Consider the following 16513-nt stretch of genomic DNA (forward strand, 5'->3'; position numbering starts at 1 on the left):
AGATATATTTATAATGTGAAAGGGCCATGGTACACAATGTGCAAGAGAATGAGGGCGGCACGGTAGCACAGTGGTTAGCACTGCTGCTTCACAGCTCCAGGGTCCCGGGTTCGATTCCCAGCTCGGGTCACTGTCTGTGTGGAGTTTGCACATTCTCCTCGTGTCTGCGTGGGTTTCCTCCGGGTGCTCCGGTTTCCTCCCACAGTCCAAAGATGTGCCGGTTAGGTTGATTGGCCAGGTTAAAAAAATTGCCCCTTAGTGTCCTGGGATGTGTAGGTTAGAGGGGTTAGCGGGTAAAATATGTGGGGGTAGGGCCTGGGTGGGATTGTGGTCGGTGCAGACTCGATGGGCCGAATGGCCTCCTTCTGCACTGTAGGGTTGCTATGAATCTTTACACCCATTTTTGAGTTGTATTTCCTTGTTTAATTCAACACATTTTGCTTTATCTTTGGTTACCATGCAGTCTTGTTTTTCTTTAAATTGACATGCAAGTACAAAAAATGTTTTAACTTTCCAAGAATGAATATTAAGGTACCAAAACATCATTTTGAGTATCCTTTTAAATCTTTAAATTTCTATTATTGGGAATTGGGATGATTTTTTTTGCAAGAACAGTCATTTTGATTACAGAGTAACCTCTATCCCTCGGCTCTCCTGAGGTTTCAATCTGTTTCTCTCCACAGATGTTGTGCCTCTCTGCATATGTTGCCTGACCTAAATTTTCCCAACATTTCTTATTTAAGTTTTTCTGTTCTTATTTAAGATTTCAAAGTTCTAACATTCTATGGAATATTTTAAAATGAGAATTGCAGTCAGGTTTGCTCAACCAGCTGAAATCGTACTGTAAAGATTGCAGTGTTGGAAGCTGTAAGCATGCAATGATAATGTCACTGAACTAGTAATCCAGAGTGCCAGACCAATGCCCTGGAGATATAGGTTCAAATCCCACCATGGCAGCTGGTGGAAATTACAATCTGGCTTTGAAAGCTCCTCTCGGTAATGGTGACCATGAAACTATCATCAGTTGTAAACTGTTCACTGGTGTCCTAACGGGAAGGAAATCTAACATCTTTGCTCCGGCCTGTGTCCAGACCCATAGCAATGTGGTTGATTCTTAACTACCCTCTGAAATAATGTGATAAGCCATTCAATTCAAGGGCATTTGGGATGGGCAGCAAATGCTGGTCTTGCCACCACTGCCCAAATCCATGAAAGAATAAATATGAATTGAATACAGTTTCTACATTGTTTAGAGGAAACCATAGCCTTGGATGGATATGGGGAAAATGGTCTTGATAGAAATGTTTCAGGCCATCATGTAAGGTGCATCTATGGTTGTCTGCTGCAAATAAGTTTGGTAGTGAGGCCTCAAAAACCCCAATGACCATAACTAATAGACTTAACAGTGTATGGGAATGTATTTAGTCCTATAGAATTCTTTCCTTAAACACGAGTTGTAGGAATTCACAAGCAGGGAATTCTAAAGAGGCAGTAAGTCGAGTTGAATGTTTTGGGACCTTGTCATAGCTACCTTTTACGATTGGTCTCGAGAAAACAAACTTTGGAGTGGGATATGCTGTACGAAAGGGATAAATGGGAGGAACAATTTTGAAGAAGGGGGACGGAAAGTGGGCAATGCTTCAAGGGGATTTTTTTTTTCATCACAGGCAGTTTATTCCAGAAAGCAATTGAGAGGAAAGAACTAACATGTTAAAGTTTTTAAGTTTATTAAGTTAAAGTTTCTTTATTTATTTACAAGTAGGCTTACATTAGCACTTCAATGAAGTTACTGTGAAAATCCCCTAGTCGCCACATTCCTGCACCTGATCAGGTACACTGAGGGAGAATTTAGCATGGCCAGTGGATCTAACCAGTACTTCCTTCAGACTGTGGGAGGAAACCAGAGCACCTGGAGGAAACCCACACAGACACTGAGAATGTGCAGACACTGCGCAGACAGTGGCCCAAGCTGGGAATCGAATCCCGGTCCCTGTCACTGTGAGGCAGCAGTGCTAACCACTGTGCCACCATACCGCTTCTCCTTAAAGGTTTTAAGGATGTATTAAATTCTGGAAAAAAAATATGTAAGAAGAGGCAGCAAAGGAGAAACTTAATGGAAAATATTAACAAAAATATTCTTCAAGAATTCAGAGGGGGGGTGCAGTGGGAAGCTAGGCTGGGTAAGCGATGCCTGAGGACCAGGAAATGACAGTAATTTTGTGACATTTTAGCTTGAGAAGTATCAAAAGAATCACAAGGAAAACTCTTGTAGAAAAGTTTAGACAGAAGGTCAAAACTAAAAGGTACTAGTTAGATCACACATGGAATACTGTCGGAAAGATATACTGCATTGGCAGTTTGCTTGGTTGATCTTGTGTATGGAGGGATTTTCTTATGAGGAGAGATTGAGTAGGTTGGATTTATACTTATTGACATTTAGAAGAATGAGAGATTACCTTTATTGAGACAGCTTGACAGGGCAGATGCTAAGAGGATCAGTAAGGGAATCAAGGGTTATGGGGATAGGATGAGTATTATATCAAATCTGTCATGATCTCACTGGTGGAACAGACTCGATGGGCCGAATGGTCTACTTCTGTTCCTACATATTATGGTTTTATCATTCTCAAAAAAAAATACTGATCAGTTTACCAGTTCAGCTGTAAAAATACAAATATTCAAAATGTTCAAACTGTCGGTGAAAAGTGGAAAGATTTTCATATTTAATGTTCAAGCTTATATAGAATATTTTTTCAGGAATTACTTTGATTTAAAATGTATATAATGCTTGTTGCATTTCACTGTTTTTGTTTGTGATTAACCAGGCAGCACAATGGTTAGCACTGCTGTCTACAGTGCCAGGGACCCAGGTTCAATTCTGGCCTCGGGCCACTGTCTGTGGAATTTCCACTTTCCTCCCTGTGTCTGCTCCGGGTGCTCCGGTTTCCTCCCACAGTCGAAAGATGCGCAGGTTAGGTTGACTGGCCATGCTAAATTGATCCTAGTGGGATCAGCAGGATAAATGTGAGGTTACAGGAATAGGGCCTGGATGGCATTGTGGTCGGTGCAGACTCGATGGGCCGAGTTTGCCACCACCTGCACTGTATGGATTCTATTCCATTCAGGCCAGGAATCGCATATGGTGATTTTAACTCTGTGCAGCTTAAAACTGTTGCTATCTTTGAGATATCAGTAGATCGACTGGTTCGTTGTATCAGTTATCATTTTCATTTTTTGTTTGATTTTACTTTGGTCTTGTGAGCTGTGTATTATACTAATAATTCCCAGGTTTTATATGAAGTTTAAAAATAGTCTATGTTTGTGTGGCATTTGGTAATTCATGTGCAAGCTGTTATCTGTTGGATACCTATTGTATTTTCTTTTTGTGCTTCCTATCTGACACACATGATTTATGTTCATTGGTATCTTGAAATCATTTTGAGATTATTTCAGTGAAATTCTATAACCTGTAATGTGTCCCGCAATTATAGAATTTATATTTGGGAATTAAGATCGCGTGATTGTGTTATTTCATATAGTTAATCTAATATTTTCAGCAATGTTAAATTATACCCATTTTTACGCCAGTGCCATTGCACTAGGCATCAATGCCAAATATAATTAGTATAAAGTTTCTATACATTTGAGATTTGGATGAATGGAGGGTGAAGTGGGTGCAAAGAACGAAGCCAAAGTTGACTAAGTAGCTGAAAGGGAAAGATAAAATTTCTGTTCCTGACAGATATGAAAGAAAACTAGTGCAAAGGTTGAACCTCTGAGTTCAATGTTTTGATTCTTATTCAGTGGGTGTTTGTGTACATGTCCTATGACTCATGAATTTTCTGTGATTTATTTGTTGACTGGATGAGTTTAATGTGATGAATCAAAAAAGGTTCCAACATTAGCCTGTATATACCAGACATCTGTCCTTCAGAGTAATTTGCTGTATGAAGTGCTTGGATATACCTTGAGTGTAAAGGTGAGAGGGAATGGTTTTACCAATACCAAATGAAACTTAAGTTGCATATACAGCCCCCCACTGTTGTATTCAGTCTACATATTTTCAGGCAATCTGGAAGTATTGAAATCTCACTATCTGCTACACCTGAGATCAATTTGCTCAATGTGGATCCTTTAAGGGTTGAGAGATGTCATTTTTTTTATTTATGAAGTGTAATCTTTAATTTTGTAACATTTGTATCCCAGGTTTGTCCTTGAAATTAACTCTGAATGGGAATTATTGCCAACTGAACGGCAAATAGAGTGAAAGTACAACCATTTTAGTGTGAGGATCCCAGGACCCACTTGTGCAAGTCCTTCTTGGTTGACATTAGTGATTGACCTTGGTTGTATTATATTAATTACAAAAAAGAAAACTTTTTTTACTTAACAATGTGGAAGGTTGATTTTCCTGTGTCAGTGTAACATGCCATCTATTCCGGTCTTTCAAAGGAAAGAATCAGAAATATAAATTTTCCCATGTAAATATGCTTTGATGAATGCAAGTTCTTTGGTACGGTATGTGCGCTGTACCTGAAGGCAGGTCCTTGGCTCATTATCTGCTGATGCTTCATCCTTAGTTATTTTCCTGGCAGTTTTGTCAGTGGTGGTTTACTTGCACTCAAGTTCCTCCTTGCAAAAGCCAAAATAAGTAATTCCAAAAAAAATCCAACTTTTACAAATAAGGAATGAGATTAAATATTACTGATTAACCCCACCCACTCAATTCACTCCAGACCCAATATACACAAGAGTTCTGTTCACCATTATTCAGAGTTTCTTGCTTTGAGAAACTACTGCAGGTAGAAGATCTGATAGATTGCTAGGACAATGATAAAGTACAAGACCCAAGCAGGCGACCCTCATCTCATCTGCTGCTTCATATAGAAATCATAGAAACCCTACAGTGCAGAAGGAGGCCATTCAGCCCATCGAGTCTGCACCGACCACAATCCCACCCAGGCCCTACCCCCACATATTTACCCGCTAATCCCACTAACCTACGCATCACAGGACTCTAAAGGGGCAATTTTTAACCTGGCCAATCAACCTAACCTGCACGTCTTTGGACTGTGGGAGGAAACCGGAGCACCCGGAGGAAACCCACGCAGACACGAGGAGAATGTGCAAACTCCACACAGACAGTGACCCAAGCCAGGAATCGAACCCGGGACCCTGGAGCTGTGAGGCAGCAGTGCTAACCACTGTGCTACCGTGCCGCCCAAAGATATAGCCAAAGATGTTAACAATAGATTCCTTACAGACCCCCTACTTACCTCAGCTCCACTTCTGGGACTTCATCTTCTATTTGTGTTCTCTGAACAATCAGCTAGCCAGGAAGACATGGAACTGCTTCCCAGTGTGCAATTAATGTGACTTATAGTTTAGTCCCAACAAGAAGTCTGAACAAGTGAATGCACGTTACCAATGTGAGAATCACTTTTGAGCTGCCCAGTTCTCCAGAATAAATTGAAATGATGTAAGAGGTGGATGATTGTAATTACTTGTAAAACTTTAGTCATGTGGATTTCTCTTAGTCTAACTAATCTATCCTCTCATCACTGAAGTGTAGTTTGACCCAAACCACGTCTTAGCTATACAATGCCATTGGTTACTCCATTTCTCCCTATCCTTGCTGCTGACTCATTTGTCTTTCTTGTCTAAGAAGCTATCTTGGCATAATAGTATACTGTTACATTAGAGATATATAATATTGTTATGTTGTGGGACTGTCTTTAACCTAAAGTTAAATAGCATGTTCTGAAATCTGCCTGACAGTAAGCCTGGGTTGTTAGATTAAACGGGACCCAGATTGTTTTACAAGGAAGAAGGTGCAAAGTGTTTACACGTGAAGACAGTGGCAGTAGCCACTGTTGCCTCACAGCACTCGGGAACCGGGTTCTATTCCGGCCGAGATGAATTGGGCGTGCTAAATTGCCCCTTAGTGTCAGGGTGTTGGCAAGGTAATTACGTGGGGTTACGGTGAAAGGGCCTGGGTTGTCGGTGCAGGCTCAATGCGCCAAGTGACCTCCTTCTGCACTGTAGGAATTCTGTGATTCTTCTAAACACTCAAATACAGACCCAGTCTCCTCAATTTCTCCTCGTAGGATAATCCTGCCATCCCAGGGATCAGTCTGGTGCATCTTCATTGCATTCCTTCTGTGGCAAGTATATTCTTCCTTGGGTAAGGAGACCAAAATTACATGATACTTCAGGTACAGTCTCACAGACTCCAAATAATTGCAGGAAGACTTCTTTATTCTTGTACTCAAATTTTCTTGCAGTAAAGGCCAACATTCAATTTGCCTCCCTAAGTGCTTGCTGCACCTGCATGTTAATTTTGGTAACTCATGAAAAAGCATGCCCAGGTCCTTTTGGACATCACACTTCTCAGTCTCTCACTATTTAAGACTTACTCTGCATTTCTGGTTTTCCTATGAAAGTGGATGACTTCACACTTTACAATATTATATTCCATCTGCCATGTTCTTGCTTACTCACTTAGCCTAAGTGACCCTGAAACATCTTTGCATCCTCCTGACAACTCTCATTCCCAACTAGTTTTCTCTTGGTTAACCAGTTTTCAATCTTTTCCAATATATTACTCCAAATCCTATGTACTTGCTGACCTGTGTGGGACCTTACTGCAAGCATTCTAAAAATCCAAATACACCACATCCACAGCTTTCCCCCTTATCTATTCTGCTAGTTCCCTTTCATAAATCAGTGTGACTTTGCCCATTATTTTCTAAATGTCCAGTTACTGATAGGCTAACAAGTCTGTAGTTCCCCATTTTCTCTCTCCCAGCTTTATTAAATAGCGGGGTTACATTTCCTACCTTCCAATCTGCAGGAACTGTTCCAAAATCTATAGAATTTTCATATCCACTTATCTCTAAAGCCATTTCTTTCAATATCCTGGGATATAGATTATCAAGCTCAAGAGATTTCCAACCATCAGTTCCATTAATTTCTTCACTTTTTACTGATTTCTTTCAGTTCCTCATTCTTGGTTCTCTCGTATTCCTGGGAGATTTTTAATCATCCTCTGTAAAGACAGGTACACAACACTTTAGTTTCTCTGCCATTTTTTTATTCCCCATTATACAATTTTCTCTCTCTGCTTGTAGTGGGCCCTCATTTGTCTATGTCAGGGTCTCACAAACTTCAAGTTGCTCCTCCTCCCCCCCCCCCCCCCCCCAAAACCATCAGGGAACCCCAAAAATTCTCATGATGTCAATAACACTGTTTTGCTGTAAAATAGGTGCAAACACAGAAATCAAACAACTTTTCTTCCTCCTAACACACCTGGCCAAACCACCCTCCCATGTCTCCTTAACATTAACCTCTCAATGTAGTAACCACTTCAGGAATGGGTAATCTGGTAATAATTAAAGTTCCCTTGTTTTTAAAAAACTTGCGTCTTGTCTCATTTTAAAAGGGAGGGATGATGCTGTAAAGCTGATTTCTCGCAATGGACATACTTGCCCCTCTATCTCTGGCGAGCTCCCCTTCCCTCTAATTTTCTGATTTTCTACTGTGCCCTTCATGACCACTAGTGTATGGTGGCCTATAAACAACGATTGCCAATATTTGCTTCCCCTTCACTGTTTTTAACTTCACCGAAAGGATCCTACATCTGGAACATTATGACCCTCTCTTGGTAACGTACTGACACCATTTATTAACAGTATTACCCCACCTCCCTTTCCCTTTGGCCTATCCTTCCTAAATGTTAAATACCTGAACATTCAGTTCCAAGCCTTGGTTACCCTACATGCTATGTCTGCGTTATGGCAATCAGATCATACCTGTTGCTTCCATTTATACTATTTTTTTGCAAATACTGTGTGCATTCAGATGGAGTGCCTTCCATCTTTTTATTAATTAACAATCTCTCGCCTTATCTGCTGGTGCACTTCCATCCCTTTCTCGCACATTCAGGTTATCAATTCCCTTATTGCTACCTTGCTCTCGTATTGTCCTCTGTCTTTAATTTATCACATCTTCCTCATTTGAACCCTGTTTGCCACCCTAGATATATGACTCGCCAAAAGACTAGTCCCAGCATGATTCAAATAAAAACTGTCTCAATAGTACAGCTTCCATTTTCCCCAGCACTGGTGATACAGCCCCATTGCTCCTACGCCAACCTTAAATGACAACTAAAATTTCAGAGCTCATCAACTGTGATCTTGGATGATTTGGGACTTCATTCATCAGTGAAAGTGTTTCACTTTTCCTCAGAGTAGCACGTCTAGGGATATATTTCCAAAACATCTTGCGGAAACACTATTGAACCACTGAAACGTGTATCGTAAAATCCCTACTTTTTTCTTGAATAAGATGAAGTTAACCTAACTTGTCTTGATCTTATATGAACTGTAACTCATGATGCAGTTCCAGGATGGCCTTGTAGTTTTGCAAAGTAGTTATGCAAAATAAAAAGATGCTTGCACTACAGTGGCTGCCCCCTCATTTGGAGGTATCGTTTGCTGCCAAAATGGTTGAACATTGAGCCTGCATGTTCAATGCAGTTCTCCATTTAAAGAACTGGGTGATGTTGGGCATTAAGGCTACAATTCATGGTTTTAGTGTCTCTGTATACACCACAGCAAGTAGAATAATGCAGTTAAGAATTGTGTAATACAGAAAATATTCTACAGGTAAAAAGCAACTTTAACAGTGGCATTGGTCAAGAGTTTAATTATCCTTTACTGCGGACTCAAACATTGTTAGCTTTTTTTGTAGTATGGGGAGTCAGGTTCTGCTTCCTACCAACTTGATAGTGTGATTGAGATGCAAGACAGAAATTGTGCTTTAAACTAATTCTTGCATTCTCATGATGTAGCTTGATGCAAATTGGGTGATGTGCTGTTTTAACATTACAAGTGTTATTGTACCAAGTGATGTATAGTGTATTCTTGGCTAAAATGGAGGAATACTTTAACTACCCTGTCCTTTAAGGTTAGAAACTGGAGTAAATAAAATGCGATCACTCAAATATAAAAGGGATAGTGCTATAGGCAAAAGAAACTAACAGCTCCAATAATGTGGCTGCTTGCCCTTTTAATAATTTGATATGTTACTAATGAGTTGACAATTATTATTTTGAGAATTCTCTGAAGTTTTTATAAAATAAAAGTTTTTATTCAAGATCTCAACTTGCAGATGTATCAAGTGCCTTGTGGCTTTTGTGGGTGGTTGAAAAGAGTCCATCCTGCTTCAATGCAGTAGTCCATACTAATGCAATTTGTTACTTAATGCAAGGATTTCAATTGTAAAATCTAAGCCTTTTTATTTGATGTGGAATATTCAAATCAAATTCTGATGATGAAATTCAGTTTTTTTTTGGACCACCTGTCATTTATCCTCTTCCTTTCACTGTGGCCTGGCATTACTGGATAGTAATTCTTTCTGACCCCCTGCCCTGTTTCTGAAGATGCTAACTGATCCAAACATTGTGACACTAAGTGTAGCATCCCAAGTATTTCCTTAATATGGTCTTCTTATGGTTGCGCTCAAGCTGAGGACCTTGTGTATATGCCAGTACTAAATGTTTACAGATTCTTAGTGGGCACAGGTGAGGGTTTGCTCTGATTGTTGTCCTTGTCAGCAAGTTTTTAATGCAATATCTTTTCATCACTGCTTTGTTTACCATCTCCCAAAAATATTCTGCATCGTTTTTAGCTGCCCATAGTTGATTAAGTGTGTGAACTAAATCCTATTGAATGTGTTGAGATGACTAATCTTGATTTGAGAGGACAGTTGATCTGATAAATTACTTTTTTTTTCTTGCTTGGAAGAAGTATTGCCACCAGTGCATATTGGAAAATTTGTATCTGAACTTACAGGATCACATTTGTATGTAGAATCTGCAATTTTAAGGCTATAATTGCAAGTCTATTTTCACTGTCTTATTTATTTTTGCATCAAATTTGCCTTAATAAATTAATTTGTGTTCAGCATTTACAGCAGAACAATACCAGCAACATCAACAGCAGCTAGTACTGATGCAGAAACAACAGCTTGCACAGATTCAGCAGCAGCTAGCACATAATAATTCAGGCTCCAATGCTTCACAGGTAAGAATGAGCCAAGCTCAAATAATATGGTAAACCACATAAAATTTGACACTGGACAACTATCTTCAAATCATTAACCTTTTAAAATAATTGTGACACAACCTCTGTCAAAAAGCTTCAAATCCTGCACATAATTAACATTTTTGGTTTCTCCATTAGTTGTGGCTTTTAATATTGCTAAATGGCATACTTGAAAGAAATTGAAGCTGGCTGATGCAAATTAACAACAGTAGAGAAATATGGGCAGCGTTGTTCAGTTTTGCTTGTTCAGCAAGACAGGCAGATTTATAGTTGGAAGTATCATATTACAGTAATTAATGCAAAATTCATTTTTAGCTTGGTTTTGAAAGTTTGAGCAAGTTATGCTTTATCAACTGGAAGTTACTGCAATTGTATTATAGGATTGTGTCACAGTTGAATTAGAGGTTTGTGATTAAAATTAAGAAAATATTTTGTAAAAGGCTTGCCTGTTAAGTGGAGGGAATTGACAATGATTCTGTACAAATTATTGATATTTTTGTCAATAATCCTCTGAGTGTATCTAAAGCTGCTGAAATGAACAGTGCTATTCCTGTTGCTTGCTAGAAATCCAGCAAGATCAATTCAGTGAAGGAAAATGGCACCTGTTGCTCATGATCTTGTTTGAGACAGTAATGAGAGTCTTAATATCTCATGCCATTTGTAAGCTTTTTCAACTATGAATACAGTTACACAATTAATTGTTCACTGGCTTATCACTCTCGCTGTTGGTTAATTTTTTTGCGAGGGATGTGTTTCAAATATTACAATGCTGTATTCCTAGTATTGCAAATTGTTTTCTATTAAAATGAATATTGATCTTGGGTTGTTTGTAAGAACATTTCAAGGTTGTGATTGATTTTGCCTAAATTTTGTGACAGGGTTCTGTTTCAAAAACTTTGGATTCAGTTAGTGCACAATTTGCTGCTTCAGCTTTGATGACATCAGAACAGTTGATGGCTTTCAAGGCAAAGGAGGAAGTAGTGCTTGGAATCAATGGTGTCCTACAAGCCTCAGGTGAGAGTATAATTTCACAAGATGAGAAGTTACATAAGCGTGATCTGTATCTGAGAGTGATGAATTTATAAAATTGAATACTTGTGATAGATACTGTTGCTGAAATGAGAATCAAAGCAAAATGTTGACATTTTAAATTGTAAAGAATTGTTCACCTTCACCCTGCCCTTTCTGCTGTTGTGTACTGCAATTCCTTTGAAGAATTTTTGTAATGTGGTTACTATGTGATTTTCTTTCTTCATATTTGCAGTACTACAAAATGTGCAGAAACATGCAGCAAAATAATGGTGAACGTAATGGCGCTGTCCTTATTTATTCACAAATGGTACTGTAACATCAGGCAAGGGACAGAGGGCAGGGTTATACTCAAATATCTAAAGGTTCTGACCCAAATTGTGCCACTCTAATGTTGGATTCATGAAAATGACGGATCATTCTCTGCCTCATCATTGAAATGCATTGAACAGCATGAAAGTACACACGGTAGATACAAACTAAACTTGCCACAAAGGCGTATGGTGTTCATAAGTGCCTTTTAATGACAAAAATGTTTCATCATTGTTAGTCAGCTCTCTGGCACCAAAAAGTAACTTTTACAAATGTGAAATCTCATTCCTTTAGGTTTTAATTGTTGGAAAATTTCAAAACATTTTTAGCTCGCTCGCTCCCTCTTGCACACGTGCACACGCTCTCCCTCTTTTAAATTCTTTTTCTGTATCTGATTTGATGATGATTTTACCCACTCCAGTTTGCACCATCTCTTTACTCCTGGCGCTGTTTATTTCCTAATCCTTCAATCTGATTAGATAAGGAGATAGACCACCGTTTGGCCTATTTACTCAGATCCCAGACGTGCTGTTTACCTCACTGTATCGTTGTCAACTGGCATGTCCAGCAATTTGCCACGCAAAAACTTGAAACCTAAATGTGTACGGGCAAATTCAAAAAAACAGCAAATACTGTTGAAGATACCCTACTACAGATTATGTCTCATTGTACAGTAGTAGAAAACTACTCTGATTTACACTAAACCATTTCATTTTTAAATGAAATGATTATCCTTATTTTGAGAAATTTTAGAGGGAAAAGGTGAGTGTCATATCCTTTGTTTTCCCTCTTGAGTTAGCCAAGTAAAACCACTTCCAAAGACTGGAACTTACTGAAGCAGCATATAATTGCACTGTCAACAGTTCTTCCTATCAGTCCATTCCTGCAGCACTGATATTTAAATTAATTTTCCACTGACCTTCGTTCAGGCTGCCACTGATTTTAAAATCAGTTTGGCAAGGATAGTTACAGGATGAGGAAATTTAAAAGGAAAGGAAACCAAGCTATGACCAATTTTTAAATAATCTGGGCATGTGGTTTTGGAAGGTAGAACAATAAGTTCACTTTATATGTGGGAGGTAATTACTGGTAGATACTCTGTGTAAACAAATTAATATCCACCAATATATTTCCTTGAGAGCTTGCCTCCACCTTTGAATCTTATAACATCTGTGCTAAAGTTTGGAGGCTGCTTGCTTTGATTTGATTTATTATTGTCACATGTATTGGTATACAGTGAAAATTATTGTTTCTTGCATGCTATACAGACAAAGCGCACCGTTCATAGAGAAGGAAATGAGAGTGTAGAATGTAGTGTTACAGTCATAGCAAGGGTGTAGAGAAAGATCAGCTTAATGCAAGATAGGTCCATTCAAAAGTCTGATGGCAGTAGGGAAGAAGCTGTTCTTGAGTGGGTTGGTACGTGTCCTCAGACTTTTGTAATTTTTTTCCTAATTACTCCTCCCACCCATCAAAAATATAGGGCCAGCAAAATTGCAAGAAAGACTGGTCAGTTGCATCCACTCTTTGTGCTCAGGTACTTGCTCAGGTAGTCTGAAAAAAAATAAAAACTGGACTACCGATAGGCCTTGATTCTTCATAGTGGCCCAATCCAACTTGAGAGAATTGTATATAAATATTGAATTTAATGGTTTCACAAATTTTTTATCGACTGCTCCCTTGTCCTGGTCCCAAAGCATGCCAGTGTTTCAATTATGTTCTAATTCTGTGTCTCTGCTTTCCTTCAGGATCGTACAAGGGCTTACACCTCACTAGTACCACGCCTACGGCTCTTGTACAAACCAGTCAATCATCATCAGCAGCAGGTTCAGCCTTACTGCCACCCTGCAGCAACACACAGACAGCAACTTCCCACAGTGCACTGAGTCACCATGGAAATGCTACAAACTCAAGTCCTCAGGTTCTGATTGGCAACAGCCTTCGTCTAGGTGTACCTAGCTCAGTAGCTACTGTTAATTCTGTCACCAGTCTGAATGCACGGCATATACCTAGAACTTTAAATACTGTTCCAACATCTGCCTTAAAGCTGGCTACAGCAGCAAATTGTCAGGTGCCCAAGGTTCCAGGCTCCACCTCCATGGATGGAGTACCAAGGTAAACACCATTCTCGCAAATTTATATTTAAGAAAATCTCTTTTTACTGTGCGGTATAGATTTATGCAATTGAGCCTGATGTTGATCAATAACACTCATGATTTGGTTGAAAGTGGGCTTTGTTATGGAAGAAGAGTATTGCCTTTAACAGCTAGTTTCCTCATATGCTGCAGTAAAGATACAATTTATCATGCATATAATCTGGACAGTGACATTCTTCATTCTCCATCAAACAATGAATGGATTGGTGTGAAATACCAGAAGTCTTCAGTTATATGCAGTCTTTACTCTTCAGGTCTCTTGCCCATTTAGGGTTTTCTGTCACAACCATTTATACTTGTCACCCACTTGTGGCAAAACATTTAGTTTGAGAGCACCTTGTGATATTCAAATTCATGGAAAATGAAGTCCTTTTATGGTCAGCAGCCCATTGTTTTCAGTTTTAATCTTTCCATGTAATTGGGACTAGTTATTTTGAATATTGTCCTTGTGATTTTGTTGTTGTTGTTCATTTTCATACTGCTTGTGTGTGCTGGTTTCACCCAGGGCAAGAAAAGTGGTATTATGGTTAATCTTGGATTTGAAACGGACAATGAGGGAAGTGGTCAGGATTTCTTCTGATTTTGATTGCCTCACCCTCCCCAAATGTGTGTAAGAACATGCAGTTAGAGTCAGGGTTAGCTGTGATTGCCCTTTCACTCTTGGTGGTCAAAGAGCTACATGTGCATAATGAAGATTGGGAGGTGTTAAGTAGTGTCAAACACTTGTTTACACCACACCCAAGCAATTTTGGGAATGTGTGGAGAAAGTTAATAACAGAAAATACAACAATATAGTGCATTTTGGTTTGTCCGTAGCAAAGCAACTCGACAAGCCCATGAGTGAGCTGTATCTGACAAAGGTAGGCAGTGTAATGTGTCATTTTGTAAAACTGGGTTTGAAGCCACCAACAAAAGGGAGACACATTCACGTCCTTGTATAACAATGAGATTTGTTCAGACTATCTGAAAGGCAGCTAAAGAGCAATTTGCCTGCTTTTACAAAGCATTGTGGTCTTGATTTCATAACTGGAGATAAATGATTTGGCACCTTGTGCTTCAAATTGGCTTTGTAATCCACTAAAAACTCCGTCTTTATTTTCCACTACTTGAGGTGGTTCATTTGAATCTAATGGCTGAACAATGGAGGAAAGAACATTTAGCTACCTTTGACATGGATTTGTTTTTCTTTTGCATTTAGTCCATATATTTATAATGTATACAGAGCTGTGGGATGGTTATTTTTGCATTTTGCCTTGTTACATTAATGCTTTGTAGCCTTCAAAGCATTATAAGCAGCAGACATTATAAAAGGACTATGTATTTTCATGGTTTTTTTTATGGTAACTGAACCGTATGAGCTATATCGCCTATGAATCTTTCACCCCTATACCTTCCCCAAGACGGGTTTGATTATTTTTGTGTGGAGATTGAACCACATTTAAAGAAAAAGGAAGACTTCAAAGCATAGATGAAACTCTCAATCAGTACCCTTTTTCACAAAGGTGAGTGAATATTTGAGGAACTGGCATGAAGGAGTTAATTAGCCCAATGGTGTGATGTCACAAAACTTTACTGTTCTAAGTGGGAAAAAAATTCTCTCCCCACCACATATTCTGAAAATTTGAAGTTGATAATTTAATGGTTTGAATTTTTTATATAAAAGGGTACTGATGATGACTCACTCTTTAAACATCACACCTGCAGGAAGTGTCTCTCCATAAACACGTCACTGGCCCTGCAATTCATAGCGCCATAGAGACGTGATGTTGCCACCCAGATGGTGAAATAGGAGTGATAAAAGGAGACTTTACTGCAGCACATCGGGAAACTTTAAGGGTAGGAGCAGGAGGTTGGGAGGCAAGTAAAGTGCTTTTGTTTTTTTATATTTTTTTAAGTGAGCAATCGGATCGTTTCCCTTTTTGGAAAAAAAAAGCTCTTATTTTTAAATCGATGGCTGTCATAGCCTCAAATATATTTTGCTATTAAAACCTGCTTAAATTTATATGGCTGATTTGGAATTTTGAAGACCATCTTTCAGTCAGTCCAGTAAGTTAGCTTTGATATCTTTAAATAATACATGGTTTTTATCCATGGTTAATCTTCCTTGTGGTATAACTTAATTAAATTGCCCTTCATTGCTCTTGTAGAAGATTGTGCAACTGATATTAAAATGCTGTTTTAGTCTTTATATATTGCTTCAGGCACAGAATCTAGTAGTTCTTGAATATAGTGTAAGTATTAACTAAAAGTCCCTATAATATATATATATATAATATCAATCATCCTACTAGCAAGAATTTATTGGTGGACCAATCCATTTGTTTTAACTAAGAATCTACACTACTTTGCTGAAACAACAAAATAATAGAACTTTCTCCAGGGAATGCTAAGCACGTATAACTTTACTGTGTGCCTACCTGTATCTATTTTGTTGGCATTCTCTCTTATTAACAAAAAATGGAACATATATCTAGTAACACAATGTAAGAAAATTACACAGGCTAATGGAAATAAATCATAAGCAGAATGTTGGCAGAAAGTACCAAAAGCTTGGATTGTTTTCTCCACTTGCAAATGCTGATCACCTAATCATTATAGGTGGTGTGTTCTATAAATACTATGGCCTTCTAGAACTTACTGATCGTCTTTGAGGTAGAGAGGAATTACCTAATTTTTCCTAAAATTGGCCTTAAATTTTTTTCTCCTTTTTTTTTGTTCCTGCCTTGAGGTGATGCATGCTGTATAGTGTAACTGTCATGTAGAACAGGCTCAACAGACTAGCTGGCCTTTACCTTTCTTCTATCAATTTGAATGTAATACTGTACCTTTGCAGTTGTCATACAAGTGTTGTGATCTTTATTTAATACTGCATTTAAGGTTTCACTCTTAAATTACAATACACTTTTTCTC

At 38.6% G+C, this 16513-nt stretch overlaps 1 protein-coding gene across 7 annotated transcripts in view; it reads left to right on the forward strand.

The window, feature by feature from the left end:
* Positions 1-16513, forward strand: part of LOC144506915 (enhancer of polycomb homolog 1-like) — a 223362-nt gene that overhangs the window by 203109 nt on the left and 3740 nt on the right. For 5 of the 7 annotated variants that reach the window (XM_078233300.1, XM_078233313.1, XM_078233331.1 and 2 more), the window contains 3 exons: positions 9967-10085; positions 10985-11120; positions 13196-13562. In XM_078233300.1, the coding sequence (XP_078089426.1) occupies positions 9967-10085; positions 10985-11120; positions 13196-13562 (622 nt within the window). Of the gene's footprint in view, positions 1-9966; positions 10086-10984; positions 11121-13195; positions 13563-15307; positions 15461-16513 lie in introns of all 7 variants that reach the window. The other 2 variants (XR_013499977.1, XR_013499976.1) reach the window with 1 other exon arrangement.

Source organism: Mustelus asterias, chromosome 2, assembly GCF_964213995.1.
Source record: "Mustelus asterias chromosome 2, sMusAst1.hap1.1, whole genome shotgun sequence".
NCBI lineage: Eukaryota > Metazoa > Chordata > Chondrichthyes > Carcharhiniformes > Triakidae > Mustelus > Mustelus asterias.